Genomic DNA, 20,935 nt, shown 5'->3' on the forward strand with positions numbered 1-20,935 from the left:
CACACGCTCGACTCTCTCTGCAGCTGGTGAACCGTGACTAGAATCTCCCGTAGATTTACGTCCTTTTTTCCTCCATTTACCCATTTTAGTTGACGTTTCTTAAATTCAGTTTCCTTTTACTTTTCTCCTACTGCTTATGATCATGACATCTACCCTTATCTAAACTAATGATTTCAGCTTCTGTTTTAAATAGTGCACATTTTATTAACATCTGTTAAAGCCTATGGGGTTGATTGGCAAGTGCTTTAGAAGTGCTGTAAGATCTCTCTACAACCCAAATTTTTGTCAATGTAAAGATTTTTTAAAACTACATATTTTTCTTTCTTTTTTATTTATTTTTAGCTGTGGAAAGGTATAAATCTTGAGCACTTATTTTTTGCTTTAGAAAATTTATACATAAGTCATTGAGTCTTTTTAAACCTACAGATAATATTATACAGCAAAATTATCTACAGCCACAACAAAACAAATCTACAGTTTTATTTTTAAAGCAAAAATATAAAGTTATAGCTCATTTCAATCATTCCCTATGTGAATACGAATCATAAAAACGAAATCAGACTTATGAATCAATACCAAAACCGAACAACAGTTTTCTCAAATAATAAAATATAATGGCGTTGGGCTACTTAGGATTCCCAATTATCTAAAAGAAGTTGTTAATGGACCTAAAATAATGAAAGTAGGTATCGAATTATAAAACTTGGCAAAAATTGCAAATATGTTAAATGGTTCTAGCGTATTGTATGTAAATATTACAATAAAAACTCCACAACACCACAACACCACAACGTCTAACGTTACAATAGGAGGCTCAAACTCTAACCTATAACTTACATTACAATAGGAGGCTCAAACTCAACCTATAACTTACATCTGAACTACATAAAAACACCACAACACAACAGAGAACCTACATATCCTCTACTCCAATCGCAATGAACGCAGAACCAAATTAGGCTCTTGCCTTTGACTCTTACACAGAACCAGCGACATCGCCTCCAGAAAGAGATCTCACGATAAACATAAAGAGGGAGACTACGAACCAAACAGACATATCCATTAAAATACATATCCATTAAAAAGTAAATTAAACCCCGCCCGTTTCATATACAAAAATCAAAAACCAAAACTCAAATAGAAAAACCAAAGATCATTTCAAAAGCCACATTGTATATTAGTGTTATTGGTCCATTCAGCCCAATATCATAAACCTTTTAGTATTTACTATTTAGAAAAGGGAAGCAAAATTTGAGGAGAAAAAATGAACAAAGCGAACACAACTAGACAACATTCGCAATTCGGTTCGGGTATCCCAAATAACCCAATCGGGTGGGTCCGGATGCTTAACCGAATATTTGCGTATCGGTTTAATTAGATTTTAGGGTTTAGTCTTGTTGAATCTGGTCTGTGCGAGTCCTTCTTGATTTCTCGAAGCAGAGCTGCTTCGTTGTCTCCGGCGAACAGAACCCTGACCCCGGCGACTTGGACTCCGGCTCTGGAAACTCAGCAGACCTCGATTCGAAGGTGATCGACCCCTCTCTCTCAATTGTTCTTGATTTGAGAAGCGAATGAAACAAAAAACTCAGAGTGTGCTTAGGCTTAGGGAATTCTGAAGGTTTGACAATGGATGGTGAGGGTGAAAGCTCTTCGGTAGGAGAGAAGCCTGTGGTTGTTAGGGTTAAGCGTAAAGTAGGACAATCTCCGCTCGATGCTTTCTGTAAGTTTCAGTAGAAACTCTCTTTGAATCTTTACGCATGCTATCTCCTAATTGCAAATGTTGTGGCAATTAGGGTTGGAGATAAATGAAAGACCTTTCAAACGACCCTTCCTCGACTTCTCTAAGCTATCTTTATCCAATTCCGAAAAGAAAGGTAGTTTTATCATCATCTCTCAAGCTTAATCTACTTGGTATCATATGATGAATATTGAATCATGTTCATGTGGCAGAGGATGTGAAGCCCAAGAAGGTGCTAGTGCGGCATTTGGAGACCGTCACGGACTCTGAAACCACTGTTGATATCATCCACTCTTTATTTGTGAGTGAACTTTTCTTTTTTCTGGTTGAAAGTATAAACCTTTGCACGTGGTTGTTGTTTTATATCTTCTGATTGTTGTTACTGTGTGTTCTGCAGGAGTCTGATCTTGATGAGCAGAGTTGCAGTAAAGGAAAGTTTGAGGATCGAAAAATTGCCTTCAAGAAAGACAACGTATGTATTGTTTTAGTCATGTATCTTCACTGCTACTCGAGTGCTAGCTTTAAGTTCGTTTTGTTTTTTGGGTCTGCAGAGAAAGGAACAGCTCTTGACAAAAGCTGTACTGCAGCAACAGGTAACATTTTCGTACAGTTTCTTTGAGATTTAACATTTTAGGAGGAGATCTCGGTACTCTTTTTTTAGGTATCTAATTCAAGACTTGTGTAATCAATTTAATCAAAAGTTCAACAATTCTGTTTAGACCGCTGCACAGAATGCTCGGTTTGAGCAAATATGGCGGAGTAGGAAGGGAAACAAGGAAGACATCAATGATAAAGAACTTCATGAGAGGTGTAGTTTCTACGATGTTATTCGTGTTGATGCTGAAGAAAGACCAGGCGATGGACCACCAGAGTAAGTTCCCTTGTAACATGCATTTGTATTTTAAATCCCAATACCAATAGTTTAGCTTTGGCTGAAGTATTTTATATCTATTGCTTTAGGGTTGAATCCTTGGAGGACCAGAAAATGCTGGCTAGTTTCTTGCCTCTCCTTAGAGAATGTATTCCAACAGCAGCTGAAGAGATTGAAGCTGGTATCCATTCCAGTCATACCGAAGACTATGTTTATGATTTCTATGCTGTAAACGAAGAGATGGATACCAGTGAAGACAGTTCTAAGCACCAGTTTCCTCTGTGCGTAGTTTTTTCATAGTGAACTCCTTTCATTTATTCGTCTTTTTTGTGTGTCACCTACTAATTTTGGTTCTTGGGGTTATTTTAGTGTCGTAGTCGAGGAGGAAGAAGAGTTCTACGATGGACCTGATGATGAATCAGACTATGACTCTGATGATTCAAACGGTACACTTTTACCGCCATTCTTGTTGTACTCTGTTGCGTCCTAGAAACAGAAAGTCAAGAAAGAAGTAATGCTAAACTGTATAAATCTTTGTATGACTCAGCTGAAGATCATCCAAGGAATGATTACCCAGACGAGATCTCTGAAGAGGAGGAGGAAGAAGAAGATGAGGAAGATGAAGATGAAGAAGAGAAGAGTGAAGCCTCTGACGATGAATCAAAAGACGAGGAGAGTTTAGAAAGACGTGTGAGAGTGGTCCTTGATGAGGATGAGGAGTTCTTTGATGGTTATGCAGAGGATGATGTGAATGTTTATGGGGACAGCGATGATGAGGAGTTTGAGGACATTAAGTGGTCTTACCGGTGAGATTGGTGTAGCAAATGAAGATGCTAATAAAAGACTTTAGTGCAAGGCTCTGTGAATCAAAATTGTTCATCTACTGTTAAAACAAAACAAACCAAGTTTGGTAGATTTCGGGGTATTATAAGAGATGAAAAACTCTTTCATGTTATTCACTTTCGTATAGTTCTTACAGAAAAAGACAAAAATAGCACTAAATCAAGTTTTTGTTCCCAAACTATCACTCAAGGTCAAAAGTCACAAAAATAACACTTAATGTTTTATCAAAAGTCACAAACTTAGGGTTTAGAGTTAAAGGGTGGGGTTTAGGATTTATGAATTAGGGTTTAAGGTTTAGAGTTTAGGGTTTAGGGTTTAGAATTTAGGGTTTAGTGTTTAGGGTTTAGGGTTTAGAGTTTAGGGTTTAGTGTTTAGAGTTTAGGGTTTAGGGTTTAGAGTTGAGAAATGAGGTTTTGGGGATAAGATTTCAAATTTTGAAAAATAAAAAAATTAAATTTTTAAAAGATAAAATGCTATTTTGGTCATTTTAGTTTTTGAGTGCTATTTTTGTGATATAAACTTAGAAAAGCGATATTTTGGAGATTTGCCCTAGTTCTTATGCCAAGAGAAAAAAAAAAAGAAGTGACCCTGATATAGTGCTTAAAAATATTTAATCTTGTTGCTGTGAGCTCACTATTCATAAAAGAAAAATTAAATCTTAATAAAATCATCTTTATTATTTTATAAAAAGAAATATATTAAAAACTTATAAAAATTTCAGTCGGCGATTCGATTCCCGGTTCGACCGGTCCAAATGAAACAACCATTGGGAATCGAACAACAAACGAGACGACATCGTTTAAAGGTCACGAATAGCGAATTCTTAGGGCTTCCGCGTCTCTCTTTCAAAATCACATTTAGGGGCTCTCTCAGACTCGGGTATCGTCATCGTCATCGTCATCGTCTTCGCCCCCGCGAAGCTCAGTCGAAGATGTTAACGGCGGATATACCACCGAATCAGTCAATCTACATCAAAAACCTCAATGAAAGAATCAAGAAAGAAGGTATACTCTCTTCTTCTCTCTATCTGATTTCGTCAATCGATTTCAATACTCGTTGAGCTGCCCTGTACCAATAATCTCCCATAAGATTCCCTAACCCAACTTGCGAGATTGTTTAGTGTTGTATCTAAGTTTGCCTTTAGTTGCTATAGAGTGTTCGTTTCTAGCTTCCTAGGGTTTTCAGAATCGTATTGAATCTAATGGCGAGGTTATGTGTTTATATATAAGTAGAAGTAGTGTTGGCTCGGGGTGGGGCAGTATCAGTCTCGTGTTGTTTAGATCTAACGTGGTTTTTGTTTTGCCAGAATTGAAGAGATCTCTTTACTGTTTGTTCTCACAGTTTGGGAGGATACTTGATGTGGTTGCTTTGAAGACTCCTAAGCTCCGTGGCCAAGCTTGGGTTGCCTTTAGTGATGTCACTGCTGCTACTAATGCTGTTCGCCAGATGCAGAACTTCCCTTTCTACGATAAGCCGATGGTCAGTTTCCCCTCATAGTTATCTTCTGTGTGTTATATGGATTGATAAGACTGCTGTAGTATTGTTTTTTAGTTTCAGCTGTCATAATCTTTGATTCTGTTTCTTGCATGCATTGTACAACTAAATCTTGCCTCTTTCGGGTGTATGGACTATTTATTTTCTTCCACTCATGTGTATGAAACTAATGTGTGGTCTTTTGAGTGCAGCGCATACAATTCGCAAAAGAAAAGTCAGATTGTATTGCTAGAGAGGAAGGAACTTTCGTTCCCAAAGATAAGAAGAGGAAGAAAGAAGAGAAAGGTAAACTGATCCCAGACTTATGCTTAGATTAAGATGATGGTTTAGTTTTGGTGTTTATTTTATTAATTAGGGTTTTTGATTGATAAGAAATCAACTTCCAAGAGTTAACCTTAATCTCCAAGATAGTTTATAGTTAATAGGAAGCTTAGCTTAAATCTCTTTCTTAAGCAAAAGTGGATTCATATCAGTAACTTTGATTTTACTTTCTGCATTTTGTCTTTGAGATGTTGGATACAATGGTAAACTTAAATAAACTTTCACTTGCAGCTGAAAGAAAGCGTGAAGAAACCCAACGACCAAACACAGCTAATGGCCCAACTCCACAGAACGGTGCCCCTCCGGTAAGTGCCTTCTTCAGAACAATAATCTTCTTTCTAATTGCTATCCTGAGACTTGTCCATAAACATGCATATATTGTATCTGGAAAAATGATGATGATCTTTGTTTTATCTTTACATCTTGAAAAAGCCATCATCGTTCAAGCCGAGCGGACAAGAAGCGATGCCACCAAACAACATACTCTTCATTCAGAATCTTCCGCACGATACAACAACCGCTATGCTTGAATTTCTCTTCCGTCAGTATCCGGGATTCAAAGAGATAAGAATGGTCGCCGCTAAACCAGGGATTGCATTTGCGGAGTTCGAAGACGATGCTAAATCTTCCATGGCTATGCAAGGTCTTCAGGACTTCAAAATCACTCCCCAGTACCCAATGCTCATCTCTTTTGCCAAGAAATGAAGAGAAACTGCCTGTGTTTTGTTTGTCTTTTAAGATGATGACAGTGAGACTTGGTGTGTATAACCGACGGTTTAATGTTTCGGTTCGATTGACTCCGGTTTGGTTTAGTCACGCGGTTTCACATAATTTCGTAGACGACTCAACAGAAAAGAATGTCATTTGCATTGGTCAACCATTTATATAAATATTAAATCATTTATATAAATATTAAATTATAAATGATATTTTTGACAAGGCAGAAAAAGACAAAATAGACAAACCTTGCTCGATACGCAACCGTCGTCTTCTTTATCCTCTTCTCGTAGATCATTTCTCTGAGGAAAGTTTCTTTTTTTAGCAAATACTTTTGTTCCCGTGAGCTTCAAAGTTGTCTCCTTTTGTTTAGACCATGTCGTCCACTTCTTTCACCGACCTCCTTGCTTCCTCCGGCGTTGACTGCTACGAACAAGACGAAGACTTTCTTGGTGGGTTTTACCCGGAGAGAACCGGGTCGGGTTTACCCAAGTTCAAGACGGCTCAGCCTCCTCCTCTTCCGATTTCACAAGCTTCTCATGGTTTCTCCTTCTCCGACTTGCTTGACTCTCCTCTTCTTCTCAGCTCCTCTCATGTAAAGCTTCCAACTTTCTTTATCATCTCATCGCCTTTCAGGCTTTCATCAATCTATATCAATTTTTCATTTTAAAATCCATGACAATCGGAAAACTATGATTCACTTGTGATGTTCTGTTCTTTGACTTGTGGTTAATAAGTTGCAGAGTTTGATATCTCCGACGACAGGAGCCTTTCCATATCAATGCTTCAATGGAACAAACAATCACTCAGATTTTCCCTGGCAGCTACAAACGCAACCGCAACCGCCAAACGCTTCTTCTGTATGTGTTTTCCTTTACCGTTTCTGAGACCATCTACACTTCCCTTATACTGAAATCAAAACTTGTTTCCTTTACCCTTTCTTTATACAGGCTTTGCAAGAAACATATGCTGTTCAAGATCTCCAGAAGAAGCAGGAGGATCCGGTTCATCGTGAGTTTGGATCAGATCGCCAGGTTAAGGTACCATCATACATGGTGGTGAGTAGGAACTCTAATGATGGTTATGGTTGGAAAAAATACGGTCAGAAACAAGTGAAGAAGAGCGAGAACCCTAGGAGTTACTTCAAGTGTACGTATCCTAATTGTGTTTCCAAGAAGATTGTTGAGACTGCTTCTGATGGACAGATCACTGAGATCATCTACAAAGGAAGTCACAACCATCCTAAGCCTGAGTTCACCAAGAGACCATCAGGATCAAGAAGAATGTTTAACACTTCTTCTGTTGTTAGTGAAACTCATGAACAGTCAGAGAACTCGTCGATTTAGTTCGAGTACAGTGATCTTGAGCAGAAGAGCTTTAAATCTGAATATGGTGAGGTAGAAGAAGAGGAGGAACAACTTGAGATTAAGAGACTGTAAGTAGTTTTTTTAGTTAGTGGAAGCAAAAAAGGTTTTTAAGAAAGAATTTTTTTTGACATTTGAGTTTTTTTGGTTAACAGGAAAAGAGAAGGTGAAGATGAAGGAATGTCTGTAGAAGTAAGCAGAGGAGTGAAAGAACCAAGAGTTGTTGTTCAAACAATAAGTGAAATTGATGTTCTTCTAGATGGCTTTAGATGGAGGAAGTATGGTCAGAAAGTTGTTAAGGGAAATACTAACCCAAGGTTACAAATCTTTTAAATAGTTTCTTAAATTTTTTAAAAGTTGTTTTCATGTTATTTTAATCGGCTTTGTTATATATGACAGGAGCTACTACAAGTGCACATACCAAGGTTGTGGAGTGTGGAAGCAAGTAGAAAGATCGGCGGAAGATGAGAGAGCAGTTCTCACTACCTACGAAGGAAGACACAATCACGACGTCCCAACCTCGCTGCGTCGGTCATGAAAACAATACATTCCTGGGACTTAAAGTCACTAGTAATAACATTTTAGGATTTGGTAAAACACATACTATATGGCTATCTTTTGTGCTCATTACAGTTTGTTTATTTGTTTGTTTGTAACACAGTAAGTAAGCAGTACATTGTGTCGTACAGATTGGTGGTTAGTATTTATTTTTATCTTCATATCCATGGAGAACCTCACTATCCATTTGTGTGACTTCAAACACTTAGTCCCATTTTAGTTTCTTGTGTTTGTCTTTTTCTTGATTTCTTTTGTGTCCATTACACATTCAAGATTGATAAGCATAATAGTGGAATGTAATCAATTTTCATGATATCGTCACATTGTGCATTATGACACCCCACTCTTTAATACTTTTTTACAAAAATTTTAAATCCTTAATATAGGTGGTGATTAGCTAAGGCTGTAGAAGTTGTACACAACATTATTGTACCTATACAGCACTGATTTGACAGCATTTAGACTTTATTAACTTTTTTTTACAGCACTGATTTAAATTTACGGCTGTACAGCTCTAGAGAGCAATATATCTACAACCTAGTTTTATGGGCTTTCAAAGTATATTTACAGAAGCTTTATTCCAATATTAATTTGTAAACATTAAAACCCTAGTTCTTCGTATCATTCATCTGTTTTTCTTTTCTTTTCTGCTTTTAAGTTTGATTTGACAATTAATATCCTATTGTTATTCTTATGGTTATGTATTTGTGTATTATGTCAAATTTATTTTTATTAAATTTTTTAATTAGTCTATTTTATGGAAAATTTTAAATTGTCATTTTATTAATTAATTAAAACTAGAAATTATATAAATCTTATGATGCATTTATTAATAAAAAAATTATACATGTATATAATACAATATACTGCTAAGTTATACCAATCATACTTAAAAAAAAAAACTAAAGCTAAAATTTTACGGCAAAAATTCTACAGCAATAAAATATACAGTTACAGCAAAAAAAAGGACAGTAATAATCATACAGTAAAAAAAGTAAAGTTAATGTTTCTACCAATCAACCCCGTACTATCAGAGTTTACAAATAGTGTAATCAATAGCCACTTACAAAAAAAAAATAGAAAGAAACACAAAAATATATAGGCTCATATTTCTTCTCTTCGCTCATATACCTTACTCTTTCTCTGTGTCTTCTTTATTTGACCTCACCAAAGTCTTGGAACCAACCTTAAGTCATCCTTTATCACCCCAAGTAAAAACAGAGTCCTCTGTCTTCTTCTCCATTTCTTTAACGTTCACATTGCACTCCCATTCTTAATGCATTCTCCATTACATTTCTCCTCAAAATGAAAATATAACTTAATAGTTTAACCCTAAGCGTGCTCTCTCTACTCACTTTCTTGTTCATATGGACGACACTATCTCAAATGATGAAATCCTTCAGCTGAAGTGGGATCTTTGCTCGGCCTTCAGAGACGAAGAACTGTATTGGAAGCAAAAGAGTAGGGCTAACTGGCTCAAGGAGGGAAATAGGAATACAAAATTCTTTCATGCCACGACGAAACAAAAGCGCGCCCGGAACAGGCTCACAAAACTAAAGAACCCCCCCGGGGGGGGGGGGGGGGGAATGGGCAGAGAGAGAAGAAGATATCGAAAAGGTAGTAGAGGAATACTTCAAAGTTCTGTTCACCACCTCCAATCCCGGGAATTTCGATAAAGCCCTCCGGTATGTTACCGCGAAAGTTACCACAAATATAAATGAGACACTTACTTGTGCCCCATCAGACGAGGAAATAAAAAAAGCTCTCTTTGATATTAACCCAGACAGAGCTCCTGGGCCAGATGGGATGACGAGTTTGTTTTACCAAAAATTTTGAAGTATCACTGCAGGAGAGATATTCCGTACGGTGCGAGAATTCTTTACGGCGGAAACCCTTGATCCAAGACTGAACCAGACGAACATTTGTCTTATCCCTAAGACGGATCGGCCGTGTGAGATGACGGAGTTTCAGCCAATAAGCTTATGTAATGTAAGCTATAAAATTGTCTCGAAAATTCTTAGTAACCGCCTTAAACGCCATCTCCCGAGTCTGATTTCGGAGACTCATTCAGCCTTTGTGGCTAAGAGACTTATTACTGATAACATCTTAATTGCACAAGAAGTCTTCCATGCCTTACAGACAAATCCGAGCTGTAAATCAAAGTTTGTGGCGATTAAGACCGACATGAGTAAAGCCTATGATAGAGTGGAATGGTCTTTCCTAGAGGCACTGATGCGAAAAATGGGCTTTGCGGTCCGCTGGATAGCGTGGATACACTTATGCATCTCCTCTGTATCATATAATGTACTCATCAATGGAGAACCAAAAGGCAACATCAACCCTTCCTGGGGGCTCAGACAGGGAGATCCGCTATCCCCTTTTCTCTTCATAATCTTAACGGAGGCACTAATATCCCAAATCCAGGGAGCGGAAAGCGAAGGAAGACTTACGGGTCTAAAGATTGAGAGAGATAGCCCTCCAATCTCTCACCTCTTTTTCGCGGATGATAGTCTTTTCTTCTGCAAAGCTGAAATTCAGTAGTGCCGTGAGTTCATGAAGATTATTGAGGAATACGGTAGTGTATCTGGGCAACAATTAAATGTTTCAAAATCCTCAATTTTCTTCGGCAATAAGGTCCCTCCTGCTCTCTAGACTAAACTTAAAGAAGCTTTAGGAATAACTCGAGAGGGAGGTATGGGCGTTTATGTTGGCCTCCCGGAAAAGATCTGCGGGTCTAAGAGACATGCCTTTGCTTTCATCCAGGAACGGCTAATGAGTCGGCTGAACTCTTGGTCAGCAAAACATTAAGTCTGTCGCGCAAGCCCTGCCATCCTATGTAATGTTTTGCTTCCTACTGCCGCAAGATATTATTAAAAAATTGACTAGCGCGATAGCAAGATTCTGGTGGAGTACTGAGCAAAATAATCGGGGCCTGCATTGGGTAGCGTGGAATAAAATTTGCATACCTACTGAAAAAGGTGGACTGGTTTTCGGGATCTGAAAAACTTTAACCTAGCCTTGCTGGCGAAGCAACTATGGCGGCTGGTGCAATACCCTTCCTCACTACTGGCCAAGGTACTGAAGGGAATATATTTTTGCAACTCCAATCCGATTGATGTCGAGAAAGTTAGCCAAACGTCATATGTATGGCGTAGCCTAATGGCGACCAAGCCACTACTGAAATCAGGTCTGAGAAAATCTATTGGATCTGGATAGAATACCAGGGTATGGGACGAACCTTGGATTCCTTCAAATCCACCTAGACCACCAACTGGAGTGGCACCGATCCAGAACCTGAACCTACTGGTTTTTGAACTCATCGACCGCAACTCTAAGAGTTGGAATGTGGAAGCGCTAAAAGGCTTGATAGCCCCTGAAGACATACACCATTGATATGTAGCCTTCGTATCAGTAGATCATTCAAGGTTGATAGCTTTTGTTGGATCCATACGAAATCAGGAGCATACTCCGTCAAAACAGCTCCGTCAAAACAGGATATGACGAGATATGTCGCTTAGCAAATGAGCAGAACACTGAGCTCTGCACAGAGCCTAGCGTCACAAGCCTTATTAATCAAGTGTGGTCCTCCAATACGGCGTGCAAAATAAAGCACTTCATGTGGCAAGCTTTATCGAATTGTGTTCCTGTTTGCAGTCGACTGGCGGACTTGCATTGTCATTCAGATCGTACCTGCCAAAGATGTGGGCACGACGACGAGACAATAAATCAAATGCTTTTTGAATGTCCGCCGGCCACACAAACATGGGCGCTCGCGCTGCATCTTTCACTCCGTGGGGGGGGGGGGAGTTCCCGAGCTCCTCTATCTACAACAATTTCGATTACCTCGTAAACAGAGTTATAAAACAGGACGTGCCGGACGAGGTTTTAGCTAGAATCCCATGGATCCTATGGTTCCTGTCGAAAGCACGCAACAGCAAAGTCTTCGAAGGAAAGGACTCAACGCCACTGGATGTTCTCCAGTCAGCGACGTCGGATGATGCTAGTTGGAGCTTGGCTCACGTTGTTCCAGAGAAGCGGGAGGTGGATGATAGAACCCCCTTACCCATACTACAAGCATCACCATCATTGCGACCGTGTTACAGGTTTGACGAATCTTGGAAAGATGATGACGCTCGGTACGGTGGTGGCTTCGTGTTGGAGAAGGAGGATGGGATCACAATATTTGGTTCATTTGCTAGTGACCGAGTATTGTCCCCCCTACACGCCGAGTTTAACACTCTACTCTGGGCCATGAAATCCTCACTACTTCTCGGTCACGTCTCGATGGCGTTTGAATCAGATTGCCTGCAACTGGTTAAGCTAATCGAGGAAGAAGAAGAATGACCAAGTCTAATGGCTGAAATTGATGAGTTTGTCGATCTTCGCTCTAAGTTTATTTCTTACTCCATATCGTTTGTATCTCGATCTAAGAACCTCCGAGCTGACCGCCTTGCGAAAGGTGCTAGATCTCGTGGTCTTTGCTTTTCCATGTACACTCTGAGGTCCCAACTTGGCTGGTGCTAGACATCACTTGGTTGGAATCATCTTAATAAGAATATGGAGCTCTTGTTGTAAAAAAAAAAAAAAAAAAGTAAATTCAAAAATGGTATCAGATATGAGGTAAAGATCGCCTGTTCTCGGTTTAAATCAATACTCAGGAGAAAGTCAATAGCACATTTTTTTTAAAACCATTTACGTTTTCAGTAATTTTTTTCCCAATTTCTTTTGGTGGGAAGGAAAATTAACGGAAAAGGTACAGGAGAAGTAGTATTCTTTTGTTTTTTTAAAAAATTTTAACGTAAAACCCCCTAGCTAAATTTGTTTTGGGTAAAAATCCTCAAACTAAGTATTTAACGAAAAAACTCCTAAATTAATTTTATTTAATGAATTAAATCCTATCAGGTCATAATTATCATTACTACCGGTAAATTTTTTGTTTAGGGGTTTCTACATTAAATAAACATAATTGTGGGGTTTTACCATTAAAAATCAAAAAAATCAAAATTTTATAATATTATCTGAAAAATAGTAACTTAAATTTTCAAAATTAGCATTTTTAATTATTTTTTTGTAAATATATGAGTTTGATGTGTTTTTAACATTAACATTATATATGTATAAATTAAAAATGTAGAAACCGAGAAAATATAATAAAAGTTATATAAAGAATTCAGACGCAGTAAGACTTTCTTCCCTAACTTTCGGATCAGACATATTCCAAGAGCACAAAATACTATGGCGGACAAGCTTGAACGTGGTGCGAGGAGTTCTTCTTCAGCTATGTTATATATTGATTCAATACTTTCGGTTTGGCTTTCTAAATCGCGCGGTCCAATTACTTAGTTCTCGCTTATGTTGTAAAAAAAAGTTACTAATTATTAAATAATATTATAAAATTTTGAATTTTTTTGATTTTTTAGATTTTTAGTGGTAAAATCCCTTAACTATGTTTACTTAATGTAGAAACTCCTAAACTAAAGATTTACTGGTAGTAGTGGTAATTAGGATTTTTAACGTTAAAGCCCCTCAATTATGTTTGTTTTGGGTAAAAACCCTCAAACTAAGTATTTAACGTAAAAGCCCCCAAACTAGTTTTATTTAATGAAGTAAACCCTAAAAGGTCATAATTACCAATACTACCGGTAAATCTTTAGTTGAGGGGTTTCTACATTAAGTAAACATAGTTGAGGGGTTTTACTATTAAAAATAAAAAAAATCAATTTTATAATATTATCTAAAAATTAGTAACTTAAATATATGAGTTTGATATGTTTTAACATCAACATTATATATGTATAAATTAAAAATGTAAAAACCAAGAAAATATAACAAAAATTATATAAAGAATTTAGACGCAGTAAGACTTTCTTCCCTAACTTCTAGATCAGACATATTTCAAGAGCACAAAATACTATGGCGGACAAGCTTGCAAGTGGTACGAGAAGTTCTCCTTCAGCTTCAATACTTTCGGTTTGGCTTCCTGAATCGTGCGGTCCAATTACTTAGTTCTTGCTTATGTTGTAAAAAAAAAGTTACTAATTTTTAAATAATATTATAAAATTTTTTATTTTTTTAAAAAAATATTTTTAATGGTAAAACCTTTCAACTATGTTTACATAATGTAGAAACCCATAAATTAAAGATTTACCGGTAAAAATGATAATTATGACCTGCTAGGGTTTAATTCATTAAATAACGCTAGTTTGAGAGTTATTTCATTAAATACTTAGTTTGAGGGTTTTTATCCAAAACAAACTTAGTTAAGGGGTTTTAATATTAAAAATCCTGGTAATTATGATTTGCTAGGGTTTAATTCACTAAATAACTTTAGTGTGGAGTTTTTTTCGTTAAATACTTAGTTATGGAGTTTTTACTCGAAACAAATTCATTGCAAGAGTTTTAACGTTAAAAATCATTTTTTTAATCCATTGTTATCGGTTCCTTCATGCATAATTATTGAGGCCTTTATTAATTTGTCCATATATAGTAAATAGTATTAACTTTCACGGACGTTATATGATTGAAAATTTTATATTATTTGAACCATATGGTTTGTTTATCAGCTTCAAATTAATGCTTTACGATTGGTCCACCTACAAGACTACATCTACATGTGATAACCTGCATGATTGGTCCACTGATCTTTCTTTAAACCCTTTATTTCCCGTCTTGAGTTCGTATTATTTTTTTTGTAAACTAAAGTTCGTATTATTGTCAATAAGTAATCAAAACAATATTTATATTTACCCACCGAAACTTTAAAACCAAACAAACTGGTCTAAATACGTTGCATTACAGTTGAACATGCAGTTCTTCTGATGCTTTCAAACATTATTTTGATATTATAATGAGTTAAGACCACAGTTTAAAGAAAGTCTCATTTATAATTTAACTAGTTGGTCCAATACTGTGATTTAGTTTCAGTTTAACTATTCAGTTTCATTATTACTTGACATTTAACTATTTAGTTACTCATCCACACACGATTGATTGTTTTTTACCCACCCACACACGATTTTACCTTTCGTATTATTTGGTTCGACTGAAAAAAAGTTTTGTTTTGTATTTGGGAATTCTATCCTTAATTGTATTACAATTCGATTCCTGTCCTATGATCCAATTACATATGCATAGTGATTTAAAACTAAAGATCATATGATCTTGTCCTCATTGCCACGGAAGACTAAAAATTAGATTACCGATTTAACATAGATCTTGTACACATTAGTACATTACAAAAGCTTTTTGTTTTTAATCATATACCAAAATAAATTTAAAAAATGAAAATATTCCCTCCGGGAATGTTAATAAGAATCTATTTTCGGATCTGAAAAGAAATAAGAAATTAAGAAAATAGAGACAGAATTAACGAAGAATGAAAACATTAAAACACTAATTAAAATCCTCAGAGATGCTATCAAGGTGAGGCTGCCACATAGACACCGACGCCGACCGACTATGTCTTCGACGGTGACGGTTCTCTTTACCGGCCGAACATTTCTTCTCGGATGACGACAACATAACATCTTCCAAATATTTCTCACACAACGTCAAATCAAGATCCTTATTACTAGTACTTACCATGTGATTACTATTGATGTCGTTGGCGTTTCCAAGAGTCTTTCTCCGACGTTGGACATCCTTTTTCTTCTTTGTTTTCTTCTTCTCCGGCAAGGAAGTATCCGGTATAAGAAAATAGATGCTCCCACGCTTGAGCTCAGATTCAGGAGACAAGATCAAGATCTTACGTACAACTCCTTGAGAACATGGTTTGCTTAAGACATGGTTAGGGTTCGCCTGAAGGATCTCACCGGCGGTCATTGGACGAGTGATCTCATCGACGTGGCCGTTGAGATGTACGATTCGGATCAAATCTAAGGCTCCACATGGAAGTACACAAGCTAAACAGCACCGTAAACTGTTTCCCATATCTTTTTTTGCTAAAAAATCTTATAAGTTTTCTTATCAAAAAAAAAAAAAAAGAAAAAGATTGAGTAAGTTTTTAAAATTGTTCTTTGTCGTTGTTGTTGTTGTTGTGTGTATTGTTTTGTGACGAAGACGAGCTTACGTATATATAGAGACTAGAGTAAACAAAAGGGATTCATTAAAGGGAGCTTAACCATACGTATACGGATGTTTTATTTACTGGAATACCCTTCCTTCTTGTCGTGATTAACTTAAGCAGCCCACCTATTAGTGTTCACTTTTAGATCTTTTATTCCACTCAATTAACGACCTGTTTAAGTTTGCTGTCTAATCTTTTGATAGCTAAAAGTACTATTGAAAATTTATCGTTTGACAAATGACTGAAAATATTAATTGAAAGTAATATGATTATTTCCGGAACTTAATCATACAGAAATGACATTTAGACTTTGGCAAAAAGACTTGCACCAAACTACTAAGTGTTACAACATATGCTTATCCAATAATGAATTCGTAACAAATTTGAACAATTTAATCTTCAAAAAAAAAAAAAAAAAAAAAAACAAATTTGAACAAAAAAAAAAATTCGTAACAGATAATTGCGGACCCTCATTCATTCGCAAAACACTATTAGTCTACTACTATATAGGAAAAAGAAAAACATATATACCTACGTAAACCTATGTATAACATCCATTAGTTTTTCCCAGTGTCATCAGTTTGTTTATAATTTGTTATAAAAAATTAATTCAGTTAATTATTATTATTATTTTTAATCATACAAACAAAAACTTCTTATTTTTTAATATCTTTTTTTTTAAATCATAACTCATATATGGTGATTTAGATTTAAAATCAAAATATTAATGTTATATTTAAAGTCAAAATATTAATTTTGTATTTAAAGTCAAATATTAATTTTGTATTTAATTTTCATTTGGTTTGTACTTAATTTCTTCATAATTTTTTTTTATTAAAAACTTTAATAACTAAACTTAATTATATTTCTATAAGTTACCGAAGATAACTAATATTATTTTATGACTGAGCTCAATTGAATTCAGTCAAAACATTTTCGGTTCACTTACCAGTCAGATTTTTTAAAACATTGGTTTTTCAATTTTTTTTCTTTTTAAAAAAAAAAGAAAGAAAAGAGAATGTATAATATGAACTTTAATATTACCGTATAATATGAACTTTCTGGTGATTTGGGAGGGGATCTAAAGAGAATGTAAATGAACTTATTTTGATATAAAGAAAATGTAAATGAACTTAAGACCTGTTTATCCTAAAGCAAAGGAAGGTTAATTTGATGTTTCTTTTTCATATTGGGTTTTATTAATTGTTTGGGTACAACAATATCTGTTGAGTTATAGTTTTTTGGGGAAGTTAAAAAAAGGATTTTAGATATAGAAAAAAGCTCCTTAAACTAATACAGCCAATATACATACTTTGGACTTTATTCTATATTGCCCTACTACCTCCCTCCCATGTTTATTCTAACATATCCCTTACTAAATTTAATTTCTTTTTTATTTTATTTTTTGACCAAAACAAAGTAAAAAACACAAAAAGGTTTAATGAATTTGATAATTTACCGACTCAACCATAAGATAAACGGATTGCCCACCCGAACCCAGTTAAAACGGATCTTATCCTATTAATTTATTAAAAAACTATGTGTCTTCCTGCACCATGTGCAGTAAAAAAAATTAAAATATTTTTTAATAGATAAATATAAATTATATTTTAAAATAAAATTTTATTAATATTGTAAATTTTCTTTTTCGTATCAATATTTTAATTAAACATAAAAATTATATTTAAAAATATGCATGTATATATTTGAAATTATAATCTTAGATAGATTTTTTCTATCTATTTATTTTAATTAAATATATTAAATAAATTTGTAAAAGTTGCATAATTACCAAAAATTAAAATTAAACAATATTTATAAAATTTGTAGATATATAAGAAAATAATGATTTTATGATTAAATTTTTATAATTTTCTTAAAAAATTGTATACATTTTTGAAAATTTTAGTAATAAAATTGTATAATTTAAAAATATATAATTAAATTATATTTAAAAATTTATAATGTCATATTTGAATATATTTATTTTAATGATGATTTATGAGTTATTTCCATATTTTAAAAAAAAATTCCAAAAATATAAATTGACATTAAATATAATATATGAGTTATTATCATATTTTAAAAAGTTTACCAAAAGTATAAATTAACATTAAATACAATTGTCCATGTCATATTAACTTATAAGACATGTCATCAATTTCAGTAGCTATGTCATATTTATTTTGTGAAATTGATCTAGAAAAGACGTGGCAAAATCACTTCGCAAATATAGAGCAAATATAGTGGAGGGGATTGAAAACCACGGGACAAAAACAAAATCTCTTGTCGTTTTAGATCCAATCGGTTTCTAGGGTTCTCGATAAAAACCAGCCATTGATCTGAGATGAGATGGCTGATATCATGAAGCAAATCTTAGCGAAGCCGATCCAACTGTCTGACCAGGTGATGAAAGCGGCTGATTAGGCTAGTTCGTTCAAGCAGGAGTGCACGGAACTCAAGGCTAAGACTGAGAAGCTTGCTGCTCTTCTCCACACCGGATCCCTTGAAGACCGCTCCGATGCTGCCGCTTCCCTCGTTTCTCTTACCCGTCATAACGATTGCTACACTAAGCTTATCATCGCGGAAGGAGGCATAGGGCCTCTCTTTACAGCAGGGGAACAAGTGTCGAGAGAAACATTGGGTGTGTAGAACTAGAAGCTCATCGGAGTTTTAGCTCACTTATCCATTCCATCCGCAGCTAAGAGAGTTTTTATCAAGTCGAGGGTTTGGCGTGAGATGTTCTGTTTCGCTCGATAGAGATACTCCCATTACTGATTCGTTCTCTTCTCACGGGAGTATGTAGTCTCCTTCTTTGTTGGCCAAAAGTTTTCATTTTTATTAATTGTTAGTGTTGCTTTGTTGGTTTACTGAGTGATTATGGATCTTAGTATAACAGATTTCTTCACTCGAGCTAAACAAGTGAAGAGAATTGAGATCAGTGATCAGCATAGGTAATGCGACTAAAATCAGTGTGTGGTGGTCATCTATGTGTAAGTGTGGTTTAAGTAGTCTTGTTTGTTTCTCAATTGAGCCTGAGTTTATGGAAGCATGGAAGATTGATTACATCTATTGCGTATATTTTGGGTTTTGGGGGCGTTAATTAGCTTCGTTTTGGGTTTAATTTCAAATCTTTTGTTGTAGGTTTTCAATGTTGTTTAGTGACATATCGTGAGAAGAGACATTCATACATGTACTTGACCTACTTCGCTACTGGTGGAGCTCTCTAGCTGTATATTTATCTGGTCATGTTCCTGAGTTATGTTAGTGGAACGAACAGAAGAGCTTTCTTTTGTTTCTTCATTCTTAAACCAACTTTTGTTTTTTTTTTTTGCTCAGCTTGGCTACTCAAAAGAAATATTTGTATGCTCTTTGATCCATCACAGTGGGTGCAAATTACTTTCACCGAAAGGAAGACCAATGAGATCGAAGAGCCAAAGAAAAAGCATAAAAGAAAGGCTAAGGCTTAGAAGATTTGTGGGTTAACATATTTTGGATGTTTATTATGTATCTCGGTTTTTCTTTTGAACTTATGTAGGATGATATGTAACTCTTGCTTGTGTTGAATCCATGTAGGATGATATGTAAGACTATTGCTTGTGTTGCAGGTTTGGACTACTAGAATTCTAGGTATTATTGTGTGCTAAAAACAAAAATTTGAACTACTAGATTGGATAGGTATTTACTTAAAAGACAAAAAAATTTGTCTAAAACGTTATAAAAAGAGATAAAACATGTATGAATATTTACACTTAGAAGTACTCAAGATAGTAGTAATATTTTTTTCTTCGTAGTAATACTTTTGCAAAATAAAATTTTTTTTAGTAATTCAACATAAAAAAAATCATATTTATTGGTAATACCAATGTATTTAAACAGCTTTAGATTGTATATAACACATTGCGAGAAAAAGTTTTTAAAAATATGTATTTTCTGTTATTCATCTCTTTATGACATTCTCATCGAGACATTAGTATGGAAGTACAAGGATGTTTTCTATGGAAATGAGAAGTATTCTATCAACTTGAGAAATTAAGAGTATCTTATGTCAAATTTGACAAATAAACACATATATGGGCATATTATCACGTAATATATGATATACATCTTCTAAAAATAAAAATTAAGACGAAAATTAAGATTCTTATAAAGATGCATAATACATAGTAATTCAAAGTATTTAAAGGTAGTTCACAATACTACCTAATCGTTCATATTAGTAGTACACACCATTGTAATGTATTATTTTGCTTCAAAAGAATGCAAATAAGCAGAAATATACAAAATAGTCCTTAAACATCATTTTTGTATTTGTTTCATACCAATACACCTAAAACTTTAGTTTTCATCAGTTTAAGTGTTTTTAAACGACCAAGAATGTGTTACAGAACCCAAATTATCGTCTAACACACATAATCTTCATTAAACTTATTTACATTTTTTTTAAATCCCACTATTCTTAAAATTTAATTTTAAAAAAATATTTTATATAAGTATTTTATTTAATTGTTTTTGAAATCAATTCTTGGTTAAAGAATTATTGAAATACATTTTTATTAAATTTGTATTTTTGAAATATTGTTGTAATAATTTATATAAATATTTCTGAAATTAATTGCTCATTAAAATATGAAATATATAATTTAAATTTAATAATTTTTATATAAAAGAGATAAAATTTTAGTTTAAACAAAAATAATTTATATAATTTTTTATTAAATTTATTTTTGTAATTAATTGTTGATTAAAATATAATTGAAATACATATTCTATTAAATTTTTGTTTTTTGAAATATTTTTATACAACCAATTTTTTATAAATATCTTATAAAATTATTTTTAAATTAATTGTTCAATAATTATTATTGAAATACATATTTATTAAATTTTTATTTTTGAAATGTTTTAAAATAATTTATATAAATATTTTTGAAATTAATAGTTGATTAAAATATAAAATATCT

General features: G+C 34.4%; 4 protein-coding genes, 1 long non-coding RNA gene and 1 pseudogene across 9 annotated transcripts; 5 read left to right on the forward strand and 1 right to left on the reverse strand.

Moving 5' to 3' along the window:
* Window positions 1-1,285: 1,285 nt before the first annotated feature.
* LOC106424912 (RNA-directed DNA methylation 4) lies at window positions 1,286-3,564 on the forward strand. Of its 3 annotated transcripts, none has more exons than XM_013865660.3 (10): window positions 1,286-1,527; window positions 1,601-1,720; window positions 1,794-1,874; window positions 1,951-2,039; window positions 2,136-2,210; window positions 2,290-2,331; window positions 2,458-2,609; window positions 2,699-2,890; window positions 2,979-3,055; window positions 3,157-3,564. In XM_013865660.3, exons 2-10 carry the CDS (start codon window positions 1,627-1,629, stop codon window positions 3,417-3,419), a joined length of 1,065 nt encoding a protein of 354 aa, XP_013721114.1. In that variant the 5' UTR covers window positions 1,286-1,527; window positions 1,601-1,626; the 3' UTR covers window positions 3,420-3,564. The 3 variants fall into 3 exon arrangements, with proteins under 3 accessions (XP_013721114.1, XP_013721115.1, XP_013721116.1); XM_013865661.3 differs by having other exon boundaries at window positions 1,405-1,527; window positions 1,607-1,720; XM_013865662.3 differs by having other exon boundaries at window positions 1,405-1,527; window positions 1,619-1,720.
* Window positions 3,565-4,242: 678 nt separating this feature from the next.
* On the forward strand, window positions 4,243-6,079 carry LOC106424909 (U2 small nuclear ribonucleoprotein B''). Of its 2 annotated transcripts, none has more exons than XM_013865655.3 (5): window positions 4,243-4,456; window positions 4,759-4,931; window positions 5,138-5,231; window positions 5,499-5,572; window positions 5,700-6,079. In XM_013865655.3, the coding sequence occupies exons 1-5, from the start codon at window positions 4,384-4,386 to the stop codon at window positions 5,970-5,972; spliced, it is 687 nt and encodes a 228-aa protein (XP_013721109.1). In that variant the 5' UTR covers window positions 4,243-4,383; the 3' UTR covers window positions 5,973-6,079. The 2 variants fall into 2 exon arrangements, with proteins under 2 accessions (XP_013721109.1, XP_048610276.1); XM_048754319.1 differs by having other exon boundaries at window positions 4,278-4,456; window positions 4,794-4,931.
* Window positions 6,080-6,217: 138 nt separating this feature from the next.
* Window positions 6,218-8,092, forward strand: LOC106424914 (annotated as a pseudogene).
* Window positions 8,093-11,668: 3,576 nt separating this feature from the next.
* On the forward strand, window positions 11,669-12,250 carry LOC106424924. The gene has a single exon (XM_013865672.2). It carries the CDS (start codon window positions 11,669-11,671, stop codon window positions 12,248-12,250), a length of 582 nt encoding a protein of 193 aa, XP_013721126.2.
* Window positions 12,251-14,659: 2,409 nt separating this feature from the next.
* On the reverse strand, window positions 14,660-15,960 carry LOC106345406. Its single transcript, XM_013784608.3, has one exon. The coding sequence runs from the start codon at window positions 15,833-15,835 to the stop codon at window positions 15,299-15,301; it is 537 nt and encodes a 178-aa protein (XP_013640062.2). The 5' UTR covers window positions 15,836-15,960; the 3' UTR covers window positions 14,660-15,298.
* Window positions 15,961-18,215: 2,255 nt separating this feature from the next.
* Window positions 18,216-19,578, forward strand: LOC125585379. 2 transcript variants are annotated; one of them, XR_007322303.1, is made up of 2 exons: window positions 18,216-19,234; window positions 19,311-19,578. It is a non-coding gene; the product is annotated as an uncharacterized LOC125585379 (long non-coding RNA). The 2 variants fall into 2 exon arrangements; XR_007322304.1 differs by having other exon boundaries at window positions 18,216-19,164.
* The last annotated feature ends 1,357 nt before the right edge of the window (window positions 19,579-20,935 follow it).

This window comes from Brassica napus, chromosome C4, assembly GCF_020379485.1.
Source record: "Brassica napus cultivar Da-Ae chromosome C4, Da-Ae, whole genome shotgun sequence".
Taxonomy (NCBI): domain Eukaryota; kingdom Viridiplantae; phylum Streptophyta; class Magnoliopsida; order Brassicales; family Brassicaceae; genus Brassica; species Brassica napus.